The following is a 21,790-nucleotide window of genomic DNA, read 5'->3' as shown; positions in this document are numbered from 1 at the left end:
GGATGATCGATTTTCCGATAGCGGTTCGCGCGTCGGTTTTAACGCTTAGAACCATGAATGAACGTAAAGCCGATGTTTTCTTAGACCGAATGTCGCCCGGTGCACGTGCGCATGTACGAAGAAATGCCTCATCGATAAGATAAACCTGACGACGACGACGAAGAGGAGGAGGAGGAAAGGGAGGGGGTAAATATATATACTGATCGTTGCAATTCTCGCGATCGCCGGAACACGCTCCACGAGCCGATTAATCGGCGTGTTTATCGGACGCAGCGTGTGTCCCGAGCTAGCAACGCTGTCGACGGAAAATCACGAGCCAACCGCCATCGGGAAAACGAGTTCCACTTCACTAAACCGGCGACGGAACGTGGGTCTACTCTGACCCACAGTATCGAAAGAATTCATTTAACACCGTTTCAATTTCTGTAACCCATTTCAGGCACAAACGTATGCGTTCGAACTGTCAACTGCAGCATCACTGAGTATCGTAGGAAACTTTGGTCATTGAAATAAGGGTTAAGGGAGGAACCTTGTGTAAATGGCCTGTTTCTCACGATTTTTTTTTTTTTTTTAGAAATGTAGATAGCGTAGATTGATTTAAAATTTGAGGTATCATTTACTAACGTTATAATTTAACACTAGGTTTACCGGACCCGTGAAAATGACGGGTATCAGTATTTTTAATTTAAAATTATGAAGATTCTAAGGATGCATATATGAGAAATTATCTAGCGAATTTATTTCTTTGAGTATATATAGTTTTAAAAGGATTGCTGAAAATGTGGGTACCACGTTCTTGTTATTTTTATAAAGTAAGGCAAAATAGTGACTTTTAGTGCTCCGTTAGTTATCCGTTAGTTAGTTTATTCTAGTGTTAAACAAAAATATTTTTTATAAATTTCAATCGTTAATATCAATGGTGGCAATGGCGGCTTGAAAATCGCATCCTGGAAATGCACCGTGCACAATGCACGAAAATGATCTCAAACAAAAACATCAAAATGGAATCGTTAGTTTATGCAAATACGCACAACGTGACATCCTTCTTTTATTAAAATTTGCAAAATTGCAAAAACGGCGAAGCTTTGAAAAAAAAAACGGATCTTCTGTCATGATATTCTGTCAATAGCAATGTTTTAAATTAAAAATTAAAAAATCGGACACGTTGTGGACAATTATTTATAGAATATACATACGAAGTTTCATACAGATCCAGTAATCAGTTTTTGAGCTACGTTGCACGGCGTGCGAAATGTTGTGTTTTGAGAAAAACGCGTTTAAAGTTTGAGTAACGTGAAACACACGTTGCGTGTTTGTACATCGTGAAAAAATCTTAATTCATTTTAACCTCACGCGATTTTTTGCTAATCGCGATCTTCCTCTTTCTCAGAAAGTTGTAGTTCATCCGTTTTTTCTTGTTTTCGAGAAGCACAATTTCACTTTATTTTGAAAATAACGCACAAGAACATCTCTGATCTCTAACGATTTTCATCGTATTCCTAAGGAAATTTCCTATCGATTAAAAAACAAATGCTCAAAAATTTCATTTTACACAAGGTTCCCCCCCTTCAGAGCCAAGGTTAGTCACGTGACTTTTATAAGTCGCTTTTACTTTCTATACTTTTTTCAATATTCTCATATAAAGACGAAAAGTTGAGTCATGTAAAACCATTTTTCGCCTATTTTGTTGTCGGTAACGTGGTCACTCTACCTTATCGCGAATCTATCGAGTCTTGGCTGTTAACGCTAGAACTAAATGATCAAAAATGACTGGTTCCTAATTTTTTTCTTCTACAATGACTGAAATTGTAAAAATGTTTTCATCGGAAATTTTTCAATGTACTTCTTCATAGAAGCACTCATTACAATAAAAGTTGTGTGAAGTCTAAATGGGCACAGTCTTGCCACAGTTGCAAAGCAATATACGTCAGTCGCATTTATTGCTCGGTAGTTCCAGTGTTAATTGCTCGGGTTCTGGCTATTGAATGAGGTGAACAGTTTTCGCATTAGCTAGAGCAGAAACGGAATTACCTCGACAAATATGATTCGAAGAATCGGTAGATAAAGCAGCGAATAATCCGAAATATCATCGATCAATACGTAAGAATGATCCGCCGTCCGGGTGTTAATTAATCGGCGGAGCGTGATCCGTTTCCGATGCGACAGGAATATTTCACCGTTCAGACGGCTCCTTTAATAAAATTTGCAAAATTGCAAAAACTCCTTTAATATTCGCGGACGTCTGTGCCCGATCAAATCTGCAACGATCCCCCGGTTAGATCTCGTCGTTCATTGTTTTGATCGGGGGATCCATTCTGTCGTGGATCCGCGAAGGAAACCGACGAACTTCCCGCCCGGCGACGCAACCACCGATCGATGCACAAGGCTACGAAGACGCGCGATCGCCGCCATTCATCGCTCCCCGACTATTTATACGCCGGATCATTTTTATCCCCGAATGAATGACAGAAGACACGCGCGATTAAAAATTTTTCCGCTACATCGGCCGGCCCTAGATATAAATACCCGGCGGATTTATTGGACACTCGGTGAAGACGGAAAGGTTATCAACGCGGGCCCTCGTGAACCGCATTCCTTCGGGATCAATGGATCGATCGATCGCCTGACAAAAATACAAGCCTGCGAAAAAATCGAGAAGCGCCGTTCTCGAGGCAGAAACAGAGAAATTAAATGACTCTTCGAGAACCAAGACGGTTCTCCAATGGAAACTAATATGAGCTTCGAACAATACCCCAAAGATTCGACATAAACATCGTCATAACATAAATCATCGAATAATAGAATGCGAAAAATGTGAGGATGAAAGGAAAAATGCCAAGTTGCCTAGATCCTTACCCATTCTGTTAAGTTCTAATTTAATTAAGTTCAGTATATCAAGGATACAAATATGTGTAATATATTGTAAGAAAATGTACCGCGTTGCTAATGACCTTTCATGTTGAAGCAGCATTAAACAAATAAATAAATGAAGTTCTCCAATGTTCTTTCCACTCGTTCGACTTTACTCCGAAGGATTAATGCCACTTTTCTTAACACTAGGTTTGCGGAGCACTAGAAATGACTATGTTACATTTTCTTATCAAAATAACACGAATATATATATCAAAATCTGTAGCCATTTTTTAAATAATATATACCTAGAGAAATTCCTCATGTTTGCAATCTCAATATTCGTGAATTAAATTCGAGCAGAATTGTCTTTCAGTGCCGACCTCGTACCGAGATCTATTCCGATCGCGAACCATCAAATTAATTACTGGAAGGTAGATCGAAAACTGTTCCGAGTTGCTTCGGAACATGTCCTAATTTTATCAAGCACAAAAATGCTAAAAAGATGGAGTCTTTTTGGTTGGAAAGCTTCAGAGACAGAGAAATTGTAGAAATTAATGAATCTTCTATTTTGGAATCAATTCGTCACCTTACTTTACTTCCTCGCAGTACAATGCCCCACTAAAAACGAGAACAATATTGCAAAACTGTCGACGGTACGGAACAAGATTTATTTACCGAGTTAGTTATTCGTGGAAGAATTTTCCGAAACTTCGAACGAATAAAAATCTCGGTAAAGAATGCTACCGACGAAACAGATGAGAACGGTGGAGCCGATTTTTGGAAATAATGGAAGAGAATGCATCTCCGGAGGAAATCAAAGGGACCTGGATATCCCGGGCGAAGAAGGGATCGTTTTTCGGCGAGTTCTGCGGAGGACTTCCGGTGGAGGAACGACCGGCCAAGTGGCCAGTTCCTGCGCGCGGCGAACAACAGCTGCCCTGCTTTCCTCTTATTAATATTCATCGACAGATGGCCGAGAGAAAAGCAAAGAGGCTGGTCTTACGGTAAAATTCGTTAAAATTCGGCAACGCACTGTCAGCCCGAACCAGCCTAAACGCGATCAACGCTTCCCTTTACTAAATTGTCCCGATAACAACAAATTCGATACAGCCAGTGAGAGTTCAACGCCTCCTCTTTCTCCAATTAATCTTTTTCCGGTTTTCTCAACCGAAACAAATCACGAACAGATACAAATCACAGATCACAAATACTATTTTCGTTTCGCAAATTATTCTTCTCTCAAATAATTCGTCAGTTTTGTCGACCGAAGCAAATCACAGACAGTCGTTTCAATATTTGATCTACAAAGTACCATTCTTGTTTTTCCAATTATTCTTCTCCTGTTTTGTCGGCCGCAGCAAATCACAGTCAGTTCAACGCTTCAGCTGTAAATGTCTATTTTTATTGTCCAATTTATTCTTTCGTCGTTTTGTCAACTGAACTAAATCTAGATAAAATCGTTTCTAGTGGGTGGTTATCTAAATACAGAGGCGTGCAGACGTGAAAAAATAACGCGGAAGAACAAAAAAGATATTCCTTAATGTTCCAGCCATGTGTAAAGCTTCGTGAAAATCTGCGCACGGTATGTAAGAATACATCCATGAGCATTCGGTTAAAAATAAATGTTTTATAGATCACTCTGTGCGAACAAGACCACACAAATACGGGACGTGACAGAATCCGGACAAATATGCAATTACAAGTGTGAAATGTTCTTTTCCACGGCGTTGGTGTGCATCGGTGCAGTGTTGCACCGGCGCGAAGTGGACCCAAACGATTGCATCGCGTGCACGTGGAATTTTATGAGCCAAGACACGAAGAAAGAGAGAGAGAGAGAGAGAGAGAGAGAGAGACTCGTCCGCGACGACGGCGACTAATTTGTAAATCGATCGCGAACACTCTCGAAGACGGTCCGATAAATCGATGGTGGTCACGGCGATCAAATCGGCGAACGACGACCACGGTCACGGGAAAACGAGCGTGATCGGTATGCCACGGGAACCTAGGAAAGGAAACGGATGCACCACGCCCGAATCGTTTAATCCTGAATCGATGTTGAACCAAGCCGCCATTTCAATCCCTAATTGCTTCGGACTTGGCCCCCTCTCCGTCATCAATCAGCTTCGAAATTGCTTCTATTACTCCCACCTGCCTACCACTCGAACAGCTTTTCTACAAACAGGTAACGTTCTTCTAATATTTCATAATCATAATCATAAAAAAGAATTCAATCTCCTCCGTCGGTCTCATAATTGCATCACAGTTTCGTACAACAATCACAAAAATCTGACGCACATTTACAATCAGACTGCGGATTTCATGCATTTACAACACAAATGGACTGGTCAAATACAAAACTGTAAATGACATGAGAAGATTTGAACGATGTTATATTTTCGACTTGCTGAAATTATTAAAAGAGAAAATGCATATTCATTGAACTTCTGTTTCCGTAAAATTGACTTGGACAATTTGTATCTTGCGCATAAAGGCCTACAGTCCATTTATAATAGTCCAATGTATGAACAAATAACACAACTGTACTGTGGTCAAATACAAAACTATAAAGACATTAGAAGATTCGAACGATTTTATATTTTCGACTTGCTGAAATTATTAAAAGAGGAAATGCATGTTCATTTAACTTCTGTTTCCGTAAAATTGACTTGGACAATTTTTATCTTGCGCATAAAGGCCTACAGTCCATTTATAATAGTGGAATGTATGAGCAAATAACACAAATGTACTGTGGTCAAATACAAAACTATAAAGACATGAGAAGATTTGAACGATTTTATATTTTCGACTTGCTGAAATGATTAAAAGAGAAAATAAATATTCATTTATCTTCTGTTTCCGTAAAATTGACTTGGACAATTTTTATCTCGCGCACAAAGACCCGCAGCCTGTTTATAAATAGTCCAACGTACGAGAGCACGTCTCTACGTGAACAATGTTGCGTGCATGCATACGTACATCTTACGTAATAGAGTTATTCACACAGATACTATGACGTGGAATGAAATTTGCATTTCAAGAAGTATTATTAGACTCACAAACGAAATGAATCATCGTCCGTTTTTAATGAAATTAGTTTCTTCTATACATAGATTATAATAGAAACTGGATAACTGTCATTTTCTACGGCAACACACAATTCTACTTCTTTTATTTAACCAGTTAACTGCGGAGTTTAATTTTGAAAAATCCCTTACGTGGCGCGGAATTAAAATCAAGCCAGGACGAGTATACACGTCGAACGCAGGCGAAATGCTGCTATTACAAATTTTCCGAATGAAGTAAAGCAAAATGAGAAAGAATTACATTATTACATTTTTATAAGAAATTAACAATTCATTAACGTCAACCGCACCGCGATAGAGTTTTGGATTGACACGTGTATGAACGCAGTTAACACTTTGAACGCCAAACTAGAAACCCGAAAAATTCCATAAAATCAAAGTAAGTTATTTAACGAAATAAAAATTGCAAAAAATTAAATGTACGACACTCAGTAATCCTCCAACTTTCTTGCATGTTACAGATCCTAATTAAGTTTAGTACAATGAATATATCAACGTAAAAATTCATTTTAAAACCTGCACAAATAATTCCGTCAGCCACATATGGCTGACGTGGCGTTCAACGTGTTAACTGGTTAATACCTAACTAGCTGAATCCTTCCGTGACTGAGTAGTGAAAATACAAATTCCCATAAATACGTCGTGATAGATAAAAAATTGAAAAACATGCTAATTGACCCGAAACGAGTGTAACAAAACGTTTCACGAAGAAAACTCAGGGTTAGAAGGGAAGCATCTCGCTCGGAATGGATCATGTTGTTCGACTTTCCGCGGAGCTTCGTCTCCAAGAAGCGTGCTTCATTTAATAACGCGTAACGCAATCTGCGGCGTGGTTCTTCCGCAATTTCGCCGAGTTCCAACGTGAACGTCGAATGGTAGGCTGGGCTGGTACACGCGGTGCCTAAAAACTCGATTTTGTCGGGCAACGTTCGAGGTCCTTTAGTTCAATTAACGCACACGGATCGGCGATCGCACGCTAGATTATATAACGACGTTACTCCCCGTCAACCCTCCCGGTTAGTGAAAAGAAGCGAAGCGAGTCGTAAAGAGAGACAGAGGAGAAAGAGGAGGAAGAGACGGAGAGATAGAAGAGAAAGAGAGCGACGGAGAGACAGAGAGAAGGAGAAGAAAGAGAGCGATGGAGAGAGAGAGATAGAAGAGAAAGAGAGCCATAGAGAGACAGAGAGAAGGAGAAGAAAGAGAGCGATAGAGAGACAGAGAGATAGAAGAGAAAGAGAGCCATAGAGAGACAGAGAGAAGGAGAAGAAAGAGAGCGATAGAGAGACAGAGAGATAGAAGAGAAAGAGAGCCATAGAGAGACAGAGAGAAGGAGAAGAAAGAGAGCGATAGAGAGACAGAGAGATAGGAGAGAAAGAGAGCGATGGAGAGACAGAGAGAAGGAGAAGAAAGAGAGCGATAGAGAGACAGAGAGATAGGAGAGAAAGAGAGCGATGGAGAGACAGAGAGAAGGAGAAGAAAGAGAGCGATAGAGAGACAGAGAGATAGGAGAGAAAGAGAGCGATGGAGAGACAGAGAGAAGGAGAAGAAAGAGAGCGATAGAGAGACAGAGAGATAGAAGAGAAAGAGAGCCATAGAGAGACAGAGAGAAGGAGAAGAAAGAGAGCGATAGAGAGACAGAGGATAGAAGAGAAAGAGAGCGATGGAGAGACAGAGAGAAGGAGAAGAAAGAGAGCGATAGAGAGACAGAGAGATAGGAGAGAAAGAGAGCGATGGAGAGACAGAGAGAAGGAGAAGAAAGAGAGCGATAGAGAGAGAGATAGAAGAGAAAGAGAGCCATAGAGAGACAGAGAGAAGGAGAAGAAAGAGAGCGATAGAGAGACAGAGAGATAGAAGAGAAAGAGAGCGATGGAGAGACAGAGAGAAGAAGAAGCGGTGGTCGGTATAGTGCGTGTGACGTAGGTGAGGCAACGGTGCATCCGACTAGAACGAGCGACGCATGCAGAAGCTCCGGGACCCGCTTCACGCGAGAAGGGATGCTATTTCTGGCGACTTAGATTTCTCCTTTCTCTCCTCCCCCGAGCCGACCGAACCAACGGCTGCCGTGCACACGCGTGCTCCCTCTTCTTCTTCTCCTCCCTGCCGATGCTGATGCTGCTACCGCTGCTTGCTCTCCTCTCCTCCGGCTCTCTTCTGCCGCTACTGCATCCCGTTCCTCTTTAACGAGCCCCGACTTTCCGTTTCTCTTCAATGTCCCTTTCGCTTTCGAACAATATCGCGTTATACCTTCCCTTTTATCACATTCGCCGGCCGACGGTTCTATTAGGTTGGCAAGAAAGTAATTTCGCTTTTCACTAATAGACGGCTTTACGTTTCGTTCGATTCACTTCTGTTAACGTTGCAATTTGTTTCGTAAATGTAACTTTTAGGTTACTTTTGAAGCAAATTGCGCGTAATTTTGATTAAAATTGTTTGTTCTGCGTCAGTTTGAACATGGAGTGCGGAAACGAACATTATAGGCACATATTGCTTTTTTATTTCCGTAGAGGTAGAAAAGCTGCCGAGGCTCACAAAGATATACAGTGAGTGCAAAAAGTATTCGTACACCTCTTATAGTTTTAGAAAACCATATATTTCTTTATGTATATAAATATATATATATATATATATATATAATTTAACTGTTTAATGTTGCTTCAACATCAAAGGTCATTAGCAACACGGTACATTTTCTTACAATATATTATACATATTTGATCCTTGATATACTTGGCAAGACCGGCGATATACTCCTTAGAACTTAACAGAATGGGTAAGGATCTAAGCAACTTAGCATTTTTCCTTTCATTCTCATATTTTTTGCATTCTATTATTTGGTGGTTTATGTTAATTGGTACTTTACACATATCGCAGATCGTATTATCTTTCTTATTTAACAAAAATGAATGGGTTATTTCCGAGTGCCCAATTCTGATTCTAGAAATTGAAGTTTCAATTTGACGATCTACTGGACTTGGAAATTTGTTTCTTTATGTAATTGTACATTCTTTTATCAAACGAAAACACAATTACGATTATTATATGTTTCGTTTTGAAGGGTCCCGTCAACCAAGTGTTAACCCTTAGCACTCGAGCGGCGACTCTCGCCACTAAAAATATCGTTTACGGTATTAAATTTGTTTGTCTATTATAAAATTAAAAAGAAAATCATAATTTCATCGTCCTACTGAAAAAGAAAATTTTCAGTTCCACTGGGTGTATTGGTCCGACGGGGCTCTTGTATACATAGAATGGAAATATTCCAAGTCGGAAAAAATGTTTGGTTTTCGAGTTAAAATAGCTTCCGGTGCAAAGGGTTGATATACAAATTTGCTTGCAGTTCGTGTACTCGAAGGCTTCGACGATGAGATTCTATTTGCGAGTGGACGATCAAAAGGTTCCGAGGAACCCTCGGAGGGAAGATGGCGTCGAACCGGGCCGCGAAGGGTGAGACGATCAATCTGATCTTCGGCTCGAAATCGAGAAGAGATATCCTTCGTGCGATCGCAGAGTTGCGTGTCGGCCGAGTTGTTAGACGCTATCGTCGCTGGTCGTTTCTATCCGTTATCTATTACGATTAGAGGAGCGTTTCGCTGCTCCCCGGAGCGAAAGAGTCACGGGATCGCCGCGTACAGCAACGAGAACGGAGACGAGGAAAGGAGGAGGGAGGGAGAGAGAGAGAGAGAGAGAGAGAAGCGAACAAAGAGGAGGAACGGATGGACCGAGGCGAGGGAGTGAAACCAAAAGGAACGAGAGGACACGCGCAGAGGAGCGTGCGAGAAAGAAGGTTGGGAACACGAGAGAGAGACAGAGAGAGAGAGGGGGGGGGCGTTAGGAGCGTTAGACAAGTTAGGTGACCACGCGAGGTCAGAGGGGAACCGAGGGGACGGTGAATGAGCCGCCGGCTCTACGTTCATTCATGAGGCGAAGTCGGAGAGCACCGAGCAGAACGAATTGTTACTGGCACTCGTACAATCCGAGCGCTGCCAAAGGCGGCGGCTGCCAACGTCAACTATCACCGCGAAAATAGAGAAGGATTGGCCTATTTCGAACGGACCGTACCGGCTTCCCTCGCTAACGGGTCAGGGTTAATTAACGATTTCTAAAACGAAAAGATGTACCGAACGGTAACCCTGATTCCGTCGTCTTCCTACAATTCGAAATACACTGCGAAGTTAATGGATCCACTAAATTGCCCACGTTCAAAGTATCGCGACCTCGTGAGAAACTTTACTGTCGTGGATTCTGATCTGGTTCTAACAATGTTTTTTGCAGTGTGCAACGGGCGAGAAAGTGAACAAGACTTTTATGCAAACTCCAACGTCCACGTGGACACATGTTGTTCTCGTGAATGACACCGACTATAACATCTCGCTTTTAACACTGGAACTGCCGAGCCCTAAACGTGACTTAGACTTGTCCCTTTATGATAACAGCAAGATTGAATTTTTTCGATTTTGGTGGTAACTTGTACTCCAAAGAAGAGATATACTAACACGTTCGCGGACGTGAATGCTATAGCATTAGTTTTCATAGTGATGCAAAATTACATGGATGCTGTAGCATTCAAATTTTGAAGCCAATTTTTATTGATTAAGTTTTCTTTTTTAAAATTTTTTCGATTTTTGTGGTAACTTGTACTCCAAAGAAGAGATATATTAACACGTTCGTGATGCAAAACGACATGAATGCTATAGCATTCAAATTTTAAAGCCAATTTTTATTCATCTAATTTTATACAACCTTAAGTTTTTGTAATTAACCCCTTAAATTGTACGCTCGAGTTAATTCGAGCGCGCTGAACAGGCCAAACTGTGCACACTCGAGATAATTCGAGCGGCGTTGTATTTTATGCTGCTACAATTTTTCACGCTCGAATATAATCGAGAATTGAAAGCAACAATGTGAAAGCAAAGAAAAAAAAATCGTTTTACTGATATTTATCATTTACATGGGATTGTAAGCTATAACACTTATATTCAAGAATAATTTACTCAAGAATAAAATATAGCCTTTTTCCATGGAACAAAAGCGCAGTGTATAAAAAATTGATTTTTTTGGCCGGTTTTTTTCAAAAAAACTGTGCGTTAAGGGGTTAATATACATTTCACAGAAATGACCAACTGTCATCACTAGTGACAGTTCACTTATTATTATCGTTTATATCTAATCAGATTTCGGACAGTACAACTAGTTTCAAGAAAAATTGCCTGTCTATTTTCGCAGCACGCTGAAATTTTTACTGTCCGTGAACGTGTTAAAAAATTTCTCGTGAAAACGTTTTCATAGTTTTCAGTAATCCTGAAAGAAGAAATCATCCGCCAATCGTTTTGACTGGTTCGGTAGTCCTAATGTTAAAACGAGCCCTCGACGGTCATTTTTTCTTTGGCCAAATTATTCAACGAAAATTTAACGATCCTTGAATCGTACACATCGATCAAGAAGCGAATCGACAAGAGAAACGTTGCGAGCGCTCGCACACAATCGAGCACGCAGCTCGCGGTCGAAATGTCGCAAAGTAACGAGCCGCGAATATCCAATTATAAATAGTTGTTCTTTGTTTACGAACACCGGCTGTACACTCTCGAGCACCGGACGCTTTCGGGCGATCCACGTTGATTCGCACCTCGTGAATATCTAAGAATATACGAAACCGTTCAGCGAGTTCGAAAACGAACGTTCGGCCGGCGAAAAATTGCCGATCGCCTGCCGATTGTCGCCGAAATCGCATCTCGAAATAAATATACGATATCGAAAGCTGGCAGAAGTCCTGGCGGGGACGGGCACTTTTCGCCGAGAAAACTGCTATTTCGAAATGGCCCGAAACCCGCTTTAAAATTAGAGCCCGCGTGAATTACGCTTCACCTGTGGGAACGATTAAATTTAACTTCCGCCTGCTCCGCCGGGGAACGATTAAAGGGTGTCTAACCACTGACCTTGATGGATCTGTGATCGATCGGGTAGCCCTTCCTGGTGCCGGGACTCTCCTCGTAGAAGTCCTGTTCCTCGTCCCCGTAGTCGTACAGGGATTCCATATCCATTTCGGCTGCAACGGAAGCGAGGCGGTCAGTCGAAAAATCAAAAATCGGCCAACCTTGAATTTATCCCGAGACCAATCCAAAACCCTGCTGCAGAAACCGGGCAAGTCCATTTTTTAGTCCCACATACTGGCCACACACTTCTTCAAGCTTTAACACGTTGACCGCCATGTCACCCATATGTGGGTGACGGAATGATTTCTACAGGTTTTTAAATGAATGTTTACGTTAATATATTCATCGTACCAAATTCGATTAGGATCTGTAAAATTGCAAGAAAGCTGGGGGACTACTCAATGTCATACGTTGAATTTATTTCAATTTTTATCTCATCGAGTAACTTACTTTGATCTTATGGGTTTTTGAGGTTTCTAGTATGGCAGTCAAAGTGTTATATACTTTTATCGCGGACTGTTGGCAGAATGTATTAAACAACTTTCAAAATCTAGACTTAACCCGATTTTTGCAAGGTCTTCAATTACGCTACCTCTGTCCCGTATTATGGTATACATTTCACGCTTGCTTTTATCCCTGATCTTAATTTCACATGATTCGCGGCAGTCTAATTTATTTTAAATTCGATACTGCCATTTTATGAAGCGAGATAAGTCATATCAACCTTGTCAATGTTTTTCTACGCAATACAATCGAATTCTTTTTATCTGCCAAAGATTTGACGACTGACAAATAGTTTCTCAGAAATGCGTACCATAACATAGAACTCGATCTGTTTAACACTAAACCCACCGACATTTTGTGTATACCTAATCCTACCATGAGTGGTCAAATGGTCGCTTCAAAAAAATATCTTAACACTAGAACTACCGAACCAGTCAAAATGACTGGTGGATGATCTCTTCTTTGACGATTACTGAAACTATGAAAACGTTCTCTCGAGAAATTTTTTAATATATCTCTTCTTTGGAGTACAAGTTACCATAAAATCTGGGAAAATTCAATCTTGCTGTTATCATAAAGGGATAAGTCTAAGTAGTTCTAGCGTTAACATAGAAAGACATGCTATGAAATTTTTTCGGAAAGTGAACAATAAAGTTGGGAATATTGAAATTTTTTAATATATCTCTTCTTTGGAGTACAAGTTACTATAAAAATCGTACGAAATCTGAGAAAATTCAATCTTGCTGTTATCATAAAGGGATAAGTCTAAGTAGTTCTAGCGTTAACATAGAAAGACATGCTATGCAATTTTTTCGGAAAGTGAACAATAAAGTTGGGAATATTGAAATTTTTTAATATATCTCTTCTTTGGAGTACAAGTTACTATAAAAATCGTACGAAATCTGAGAAAATTCAATCTTGCTGTTATCATAAATGGATAAGTCTAAGTAGTTCTAGTGTGAATATAGAAAGACATGCTATGAAATTTTTTCGGAAAGTGAACAATAAAGTTGTGAATATTGAAATTTTTTAATATATCTCTTCTTTGTAGTACAAGTTACCATAAAAATCGTACGAAATCTGCGAAAATTCAATCTTGCTGTTATCATAAAGGGATAAGTCTAAGTAGTTCTAGCGTTAACATAGAAAGACATGCTATGAAATTTTGTCGGCAAGTGAACAATAAAGTTGTGAATATTGAAAAATGGGTTGTATGTATATTATAGGAATAAGTTACATGGCGATGCAGTAACCTTGTACACAAAAAATTCTAAACGAAATTTCGGTCATTTGACCGCGCGTGGTAGGTTTAGCGTTAAAAGAAAAGCAATTCGGAAGCCGCGGACGAAGGCCAGCTAGGTCTCGATTTGGCAATGAACGCGCCAGGAATTGAATCCCCTGCCAATTAGGCTTCCCCCGTGTGCTGGTACCCGCCCCGTTCCTAAATAAATTCCCTTATGCCCGATCGTGAGAGTTGGTTTATAGCGCGCGGCTCGGTTCGCGATTCGGACAATTCGTTCGTACTGGCTCGTGTGAATTTCTTATTTAGGCGATGGCCGCACGTGAAAAGCATAACTTTCCACGCGGACGGTTAACTGGGGTCGCTTTAAAAACAGACGTTCAACGAACCGCGCTTCTGAGCAGGTCTGGAGATGCTAAATCACCGGCGTTCCCTTTTTATTTGCAACCTGCACACTAAATTCTCCGGCACATGACGTCGAACGAGTATCCCCCCCCCCCTCTTTTTCGAAACGCGTGAAACATCGCGACTGAATTTCTCCAAATGGACAAGGGAGAAGCCTGAAATCCCCTCGCTGCATTAACAAAAATATTAATAATTCCTCCTTCTCGCGATTCTGCATAAATATCCTCGTTCCATTGACCAACTAGGAATAGTTGTGTCTGTTTCATCATTGTACTCTGTACCGTGCTGTGTTCTTCGAAAATTTCGATAATTTCTATAAATGCAAAGCAATGAAGACATCCAACGGATTTGGAAATGTTGTCGGATTATTTGCGTTAAAATTGGCAAGAGAAGATACAAACGTCTATGTGGATCCTGTAATTTGCAAATAATGCATTCTTATATTGCATCCGCAGTTTAATCGTAAATGCATAAAGATTCACACGTTGCCGTTACTTCCGACTTCCAGTTACTCTCAAATAATTGACTGCATGGAAGCCATTTAAAATGAACCGATGAACTGGGTCGTGCGGTGCAACAATCAATTTTCCAATTTTCTCGGAGCAATGCAGATTAAATTGTCGTGGAAATTTTTGTTGAGGAAGAGCACGGTAATGTTTGCAACGAAAACGGATCGGGCCGTGGCAAATATTATATTCACGGGACGCGCAGGCGCGATTTTGCGAAGGTTCACGTGTAAGGGGATGCGAACCGCAGGCACCATAGCGTACGTAGGAGGTTTTCGAACCCTGGTTTCTACCAAGATCAGGTTACTCCGGCTGGAGAAGCCCGAACGACAGATGGTAGGTGGAAAAGTGCTCGAGCACCGTGCCATCGACTCTCACGGCTCTTTAGACGCGGGCAAAATCTGCTCGCCGGTATACAAAGCGTTTCAAAATTCTGGTTTTTAACCCTGTCGGTCGGCGCAAGGTGTCTATCAGAAACCGATATATCCCTATTCTATCTATTCCTCTTCAATGGAGGTTCTCGAACCGAGTGAAATATGAAATAACGGGCCGCGATTCTTCGATTCGAAAGAGCGCGATAAACTTTCAATTCCCGGGAATCGTATGTATCGATAATCATCCAAGATTTCCGATCGAAAACACAAAGCCAGAGATCGTGGTTCCGCTCCCCCGTGGCTCCGTCGCTTTTTTTTTGGCCGGAGAGCATTAATAATAAATGAAGCTCGACGCGATAACAATCCTTATCAACGAGCAGGCGGCGGCGGTGGTTATCGATCGATCAAAGGAGTCGCGATTCGCTTATCTGACGAATTTTCTAAAGAGCGAGTCGCGAAATAACGAACGGTCGAATTCCACCGGGAGGAAACACACCGATGAATCGGTTTCGCTTTCCAGACGATCAAAAATAATGCAGACGCAACCTCTCGACCGATTTCCGATATCGCGATACCGGTCTCCGTGGCCGCAACCACACGGTTTATCGATCGTCGCAATCCCGATACCGATAAACGAATTTATTGCGCCGGAAATTCCCGACAACGAGCGGTTTCGTAGTTGACTGACGCGTATTACGAATACATATTAGGTTGGCAAGAAAGTAATTTCGGTATTTTTAGGTGAAATAAAATCCAATTTTTTTATCAAAGCAATGAACTTTAATCAATAAAATCTTTTCCATCTTGTTCTTTGATCTTTTGCCATCTTTCTGGTAGCTTCATAATTCCGCGCTCAGAAAACTTCTGATCCTTTTCGGTGAAAAACTGATCCAAGTGCGATTTCAGACCATCATCATTAGTGAAAGTTTTACCATTCAAAGAGTTTTGTAAAATTCGAAATAAATGATAATCTGGTGGTGGAATGACAGGGCTATATGGTGGATGTGACATCACTTCCCAACCAAGCTCCAATAACTTATCACGTGATACCAAAGATGCGTGTGGCCTAGCGTTATCATGGTGGAACACGATTCCTTTGCGATTTGCCAATTCTGGCCGTTTTTCTTTGATTGCTATGTCCAGTTTTGTTAGTTGTCGACAATAAACATCTGAATTGATGGTTTGGTTCCTTGGGAGAAGCTCAAAATACACAATACATTTGTAATCCCACCAAATTGACAACACGATCTTCTTTTGGTGCAATTCAGCTTTCGGCGTGGTTTGGGCTGATTCATCACGCTTCGACCATGATCGTTTTCGAGTTGTGTTATTGCAAACAACCCATTTCTCATCACCAGTGACGATTCGCTTCGGAAAAGGGTCGATTTCATTTCGTTTGAGATGCATATCGCATATGTTGATGCGTCGCGTTAAGTGAATTTCTTTCAATTCGTGTGGAACCCAAATATCGAGCTTCTTAACGATTCCGAGGCTTTTTAAACGATATTCTATAGTTGTATGCGAGATATTTAACCTGTCTGCAATCTCTCGGACAGTTATACGACGATCCGATTCAATAATGGCTTTCATTTGGCCATCATCAACTTCGGATGGTCGACCAGAACGTTGGTCGTCTTCAAGTGAGAAATTTCTAGAACGAAATTTTTTAAACCAATTCTGTCACGTGCGTTCTGTTAAGCAACCCACACCATAAACTTCACATATATCTTTGTGAGCCTCGGCAGCTTTTTTACCTCTACGGAAATAAAAAAGCAAGATGTGCCTATAATGTTCGTTTTTGCACTCCATGTTCAAATTGACACGGAACTAACAATTTTAATCAAAATTACGTGCAATTTGCTTCAAAAGTAACCTAAAAGATGCAGTTATGAAATTTCAGAAAGAAAACAAATGCAACGTTAACAGAAGTCAATCAAACAAAACATAAAGGCATCGATTAGTGAAAACCGAAATTACTTTCTTGCCAACCTAATAGAATCACACCGATTCCGCGTTTCCTACATCGACGAGGATTCGAGATGATAAAGCGTTTCTCGCTGGCCAACAACTGTAACGCGTACTCGAACATGCTCGTTTTATCTCGCGACAAGCACGTGTTCGAGGTAAACCGTACCAATATACATAGTATAAAAGCTCTCGACAACAAGAATCGCCAGGCGATAAGACAAGACAAGCGAAAAGCTACCGGGATAGAACGTAACGATGCTCTCGGCTCTCTCGTTTAACCCTTTCAAGGCGGTATCTTTTTACAAAGTTATTATTAAACTGCGGATCTCTGTGCAAAATTAGCATAGGATATCGATCCCGGGTTGCGAGGCTTCTGCTTATTTTAATACGATGAACATAATAAACGAATTCCGCAGTATAGACTGCTCTTAGTATCGCAGAAATCGTGCTCGTACGTCGAAGATGCGTTGCATGCGAGTAACAGTAGCATTTGCACATGGTTCGAACATGCATTCCAACCAATTGCAATCTAAAGAAATTTTTGTTTACTCATTGTCTAGCAAACTAGTCGGTCCAACATCTAGAAAAAAATTCAATTCATTTCGATCAATTTTAAAAAAGTTATTCCGCTTGAAAAGGTGTTCAAATACTTATGGACGGCAGTGTACATATTTAATAGACTCTGTTCAGAATCTTCATCACGAGCATGACTAGATAGCAGTGTTCCTTCTCGAGAATTTCTCGACGAACTTTATAATTGATTATTTCTCTACACGCTACAGATTTTGTTCCAAAAAAAAAAAGAAATACATTGTCTGATTCTACATTAGAAGCATTATGCTTCTTAACCAGTTAACTGTGGAATTTAATTTTATAAACCCCTCGCGGCGCGGAATTAAAATCAAGCAATGACGAATATATGCGTCGAATGCTGGCCAAATGCCGCTATTATAAATTTTACGAAAAAAGGAAAGCAAAATGAGAAAGAATTACATTTTTATTCGATAAGAAATTAACAATTCATTAACGTTAACCGCACCGCAATAGAATTTTGTGTATACACGTCAAACGCGCTTAACTGGTTAAGAAGTCATTTCAAAAGAAAAGCGTAATGTTTCACTTTATAAAAGTTTGGTTTTAAAGAAATAAATTTATCGGTTACATTCAGCGTCTATTTGTTCCTTGTTTTTATGTACACATTGAACAGGAATAAACACCGAGTTAAAGTGTTGTGCCCTTTCGAAAAATATAATTAACGACATTCCAAATATCATAAGTTTCCCAAGATTTTTTCATTTTATTAAAAATTCTCGAGAATTCTCGAGAAATATAGTCTCATTTCTCATTTCTCGAGAAATGAGAAATGTCGAGAAATCAGGAACACTACTCGATAGTGTAGCCGCAAGGGGTTAGGGGTCGGGAAAAGTCGGCGATTAGGGTGTTGTTTTCGGCGGGTCGGTTTTCACGCGTGTTTCCGCTCTATCTTGGAATCTGTGGGCTGTGTAGAGGTCGGGCGGGACACGATCGGCGTTTAAAGTGTCCGGTCGGCTTCCGCGCAAACACAACGATGCGATTTCCACTCGGATGCGTCTACCTGCGCGTTCCGGGGCAGCAACGAAAGCGAAAGAAAAGATCGCTCGATACGGTGGGTAAAGTCGGTAACACGCTCCTGATTTTGTTTCACTCGGCGTAGCTTTCCCGACCGGAATACCGAGGACACGGCTGTAACTAGACGCACAACATTAGACGAGAAGTTAGTGGCCCCCGAAAGATTTTACATTTTCCGACCATAAATTCGAGGGTCGAGACAACCAGGCCCCTGGACCGAGCAGGAGACGCGCAACAAAGCACAGATGTCTTGCATACTCTGTCATACTCCGTGCATGCAGAACAAAAACGTTGTCTCTTCGAACCTCAATAAACTTCACATTACTGTATCCCACGCGAGGACAGATCAGAGTATACAATGTACCGTTTCTTTTTTTTTAAGTTAATTCAGTAACTAACGCTCTTCTATCCAGTGATTCTCAATGGAGGCACTTCCGAAGGTTTCTCTTGATATTCCACAAAAAATGGCAGATTTCATTCGACTTGATTCAACAAAAAATAATGATTACTGGCTAGTAAATCGTTTGATTGATTTTACGGTCACAGTGATTCGAATGTCTTTGTCGTTCGCTATTTACCAGAACAAAAAGAAAATTACTGGAATTGATTACTGTTGTTGTTTGCAACTTTTCAAAACCTCTACGCACAATAAATTTTTATGGTCGGTCGAAATTGACCCGGCCTCCGCAGTCGGTGCCGCTACTGTACCATCTAGCCTGTAATTATCCCTGACAGGGTCCTCTCGGCGAAATATACAGTCAGTCCCATAAGTATTCGTACGCTCTTATAAAATCGCATGACTTTCTCAATATTGGACTATACTGCTTGAATTTTTTGGAGAAGTTTGAACATAGGGATCGCTACGTAACGTGAGAAAAATGTTTGATTAAAATTGAAATTGTTCGAAATTACAGAGAAAGTATTAAAGGTTGTATTTTGCAACTTCTTTATGCGGGCTTATATTAAAAACTTAAAAAGTACGTTTTGTACATCTGTATCAATTATCCATATTCTGAATATTTCACCTAAACCGGCAACATTGCACTGGGCTACAAACGTTTAACGATGAAAACTGAAGCTTTCGCCCTTGTGATCATTTTCGAACATCCGCAGCTCATTGCAACGTTGACCGATTTTGATGAAATTCTCACAACATGTACAATTCATCCAAATCTACAAATCGTACCTTCTAAATTTTCAATGTAAGTCCACATAAAAAAGTTGCAAAATACAACTATTAGTATTTTCTCTACAACCAATTGCAATTATTGTAAAAAATTTTTTTCACTGTATTTAGTGATCCAATTGATCTAACTTCTGAAAAAAATTCGAGTTGTATAGTCCAATATTGACAAAGTTATGCGATTTTTAAGAGCGTACGAATACTTATGGGACTGACTGTATGGTTGGAAAATGTGAAATAGAAGAAAAATCGAGGCTACCGCGGTTCGGGAGGTGTCCTGTTCCAAAGGAAGGAAGGAAGGAAGGGTGTCGGGTTGGTTTTTCTGGGATACCGGGTAGAGACGGGCCTGTCCTTCGAGGAGTTCAAGTGTCTATTGTTTCAAGTCTGCCGAGAGGAGCGATATAATATCTCTGGAGTTTCTGCCGTTGGGTTTCCAGATGCGGGCAGACGTTCCTGCAGGTCACGGGACGCCTGGACCCGTATGCGAGTCCCGGGCACCCACGACGAGCCCATATGGGGAAAAATCTCGATGTGCCCTTGACTCTCCAACTCGTTTAAACCGACTACCTTTTTCTAAACAGTAATTTCGTCGGCCTCTTCTTGCCGCTAAAAACTAACCTCACGGGCGAGTTCAAACTTCAGGAATTCTTAAACAATTCCTTTCATTATCGAAACACGCACCGATCAACTACCCTAAGATAAGGGATCCAATTACTGCGCCTATAGTAATGTTACTTACTTTTAAAGCGTAATGAATGTTAACACTAAACCTACCGACGTTTCATGTATACCTAATCCTACCATGAGCGGTCAAATGACCACTTCAAAAAAAAATCTCATTTATCTTAATATAGAAAGAGATTTTAGCCAATGGGATAGTAAACAAAACATTTTTTTCTACTTAGAAAAGTTTTATTTACATTTATGCATTTTCAATACATTCAAGTCAATAAGTTACATGGCGATACAGTAACGTTGTGTACAAGAAATTCTAAACGAAATTTCAAATACGGTCATTTCACCGTGCGTGGTAGATTTAGTGTTAAAAAAAAAAGATATTACATTTTTTTCCATTAAAATCGGTTAATAATTTTTCTTAATATTCATTCTGCTTTTAAAATAAGTATAATTAACATAGTGATTGGGTCCCTCGGCCTATCATCGAGCAGTTCGCAAAGTCGTAGGAGTGATCTAGAACCTAACCTCCTATTTCGACTTCGTTCCCGTGAGAATGTTCAACGCAAAAATGATCGACGATTATCCTCCCCGTATCTTCTCGGTTTCGATCTGTTTCTCTGGTCGGTGCTCGGTTCATCCCGATTCAAGAAGATTCGTGCGCATCTTTGTCATAGCGGTATGTCTTCTGGCCTTTGATATTTGTCGCGTCTTTGGCAGAGAAGAAACAGCCGGGAAGACAAACGAGGGAAGCATGGTAGGTCGCGACGTTGCCATGCCGTGCTCCTCGAGATCCGAGAAAGTGTACAAAAACCATTCGACCCACCAACACCGAGGGCATCGCGTTCCTTTTTTAAATTGCCAGGCTAGCCATCCCATCCCCTCGTGTACACGCTTAACTTACACACTGTCCGACGCACAGTGTCCTCTCTCGCTTCAACGCATCGAACACCCGCGCCGCCCTCTCTCTCTCTCTCCCTCTCGTCTTCTCTTCGTATGCGTTTCAAATGCTGCTCGACGGAAATATTACCTACGCGCGTTACCGGCGAAATATGTTACGCAGACGTCGTATAAAAACTTAATCCAGACTCGACAGAAACTGTTTACCCGAGCCGTAAAATATATTCAAATAAATTTGAACGCGCAGCCTCGTCCCGCTGCCATTTTGACCGTGGATTTTTATCGAGATCGTTCATTTTTATTGCCTTCAATCAGTCCCCAACCCTTTCCAACCCACAATTCCCTTTCCCTTTGATTGCATGTGCAATTTTATAATACCCCCACCCCTCGACGACTAATTCGGAAAAGTATGTGTTGATGATTTTTTTCAAATTTTGATTCGTCACTAAATGAACCGGTCACTGGTGCTATTTGCGAGCACGCGAGAGATTGTCATGAACACTCGTTATCTATGGATTACGTAGCACGCTCGTTCGTTAATCATACAGCAGAATTCTCGTA

The 21,790-nt window shown here is 40.8% G+C and overlaps 1 protein-coding gene across 2 annotated transcripts in view; it reads right to left on the bottom strand.

The window, feature by feature from the left end:
• Pnt (ETS transcription factor pointed) overlaps positions 1-21,790 on the bottom strand; it is a 265,759-nt gene that overhangs the window by 242,762 nt on the left and 1,207 nt on the right. For both annotated transcript variants that reach the window (XM_076806345.1, XM_076806346.1), the window contains exon 2: positions 11,870-11,979. In XM_076806345.1, the coding sequence (XP_076662460.1) occupies positions 11,870-11,974 (105 nt within the window). In that variant the 5' untranslated portion in view covers positions 11,975-11,979. The remainder of the gene's footprint in view (positions 1-11,869; positions 11,980-21,790) is intronic.

This window comes from Halictus rubicundus, chromosome 2 (genome assembly GCF_050948215.1).
Source record: "Halictus rubicundus isolate RS-2024b chromosome 2, iyHalRubi1_principal, whole genome shotgun sequence".
Lineage (NCBI taxonomy): Eukaryota > Metazoa > Arthropoda > Insecta > Hymenoptera > Halictidae > Halictus > Halictus rubicundus.
This window is presented reverse-complemented; position numbering and strand designations above follow the sequence as displayed.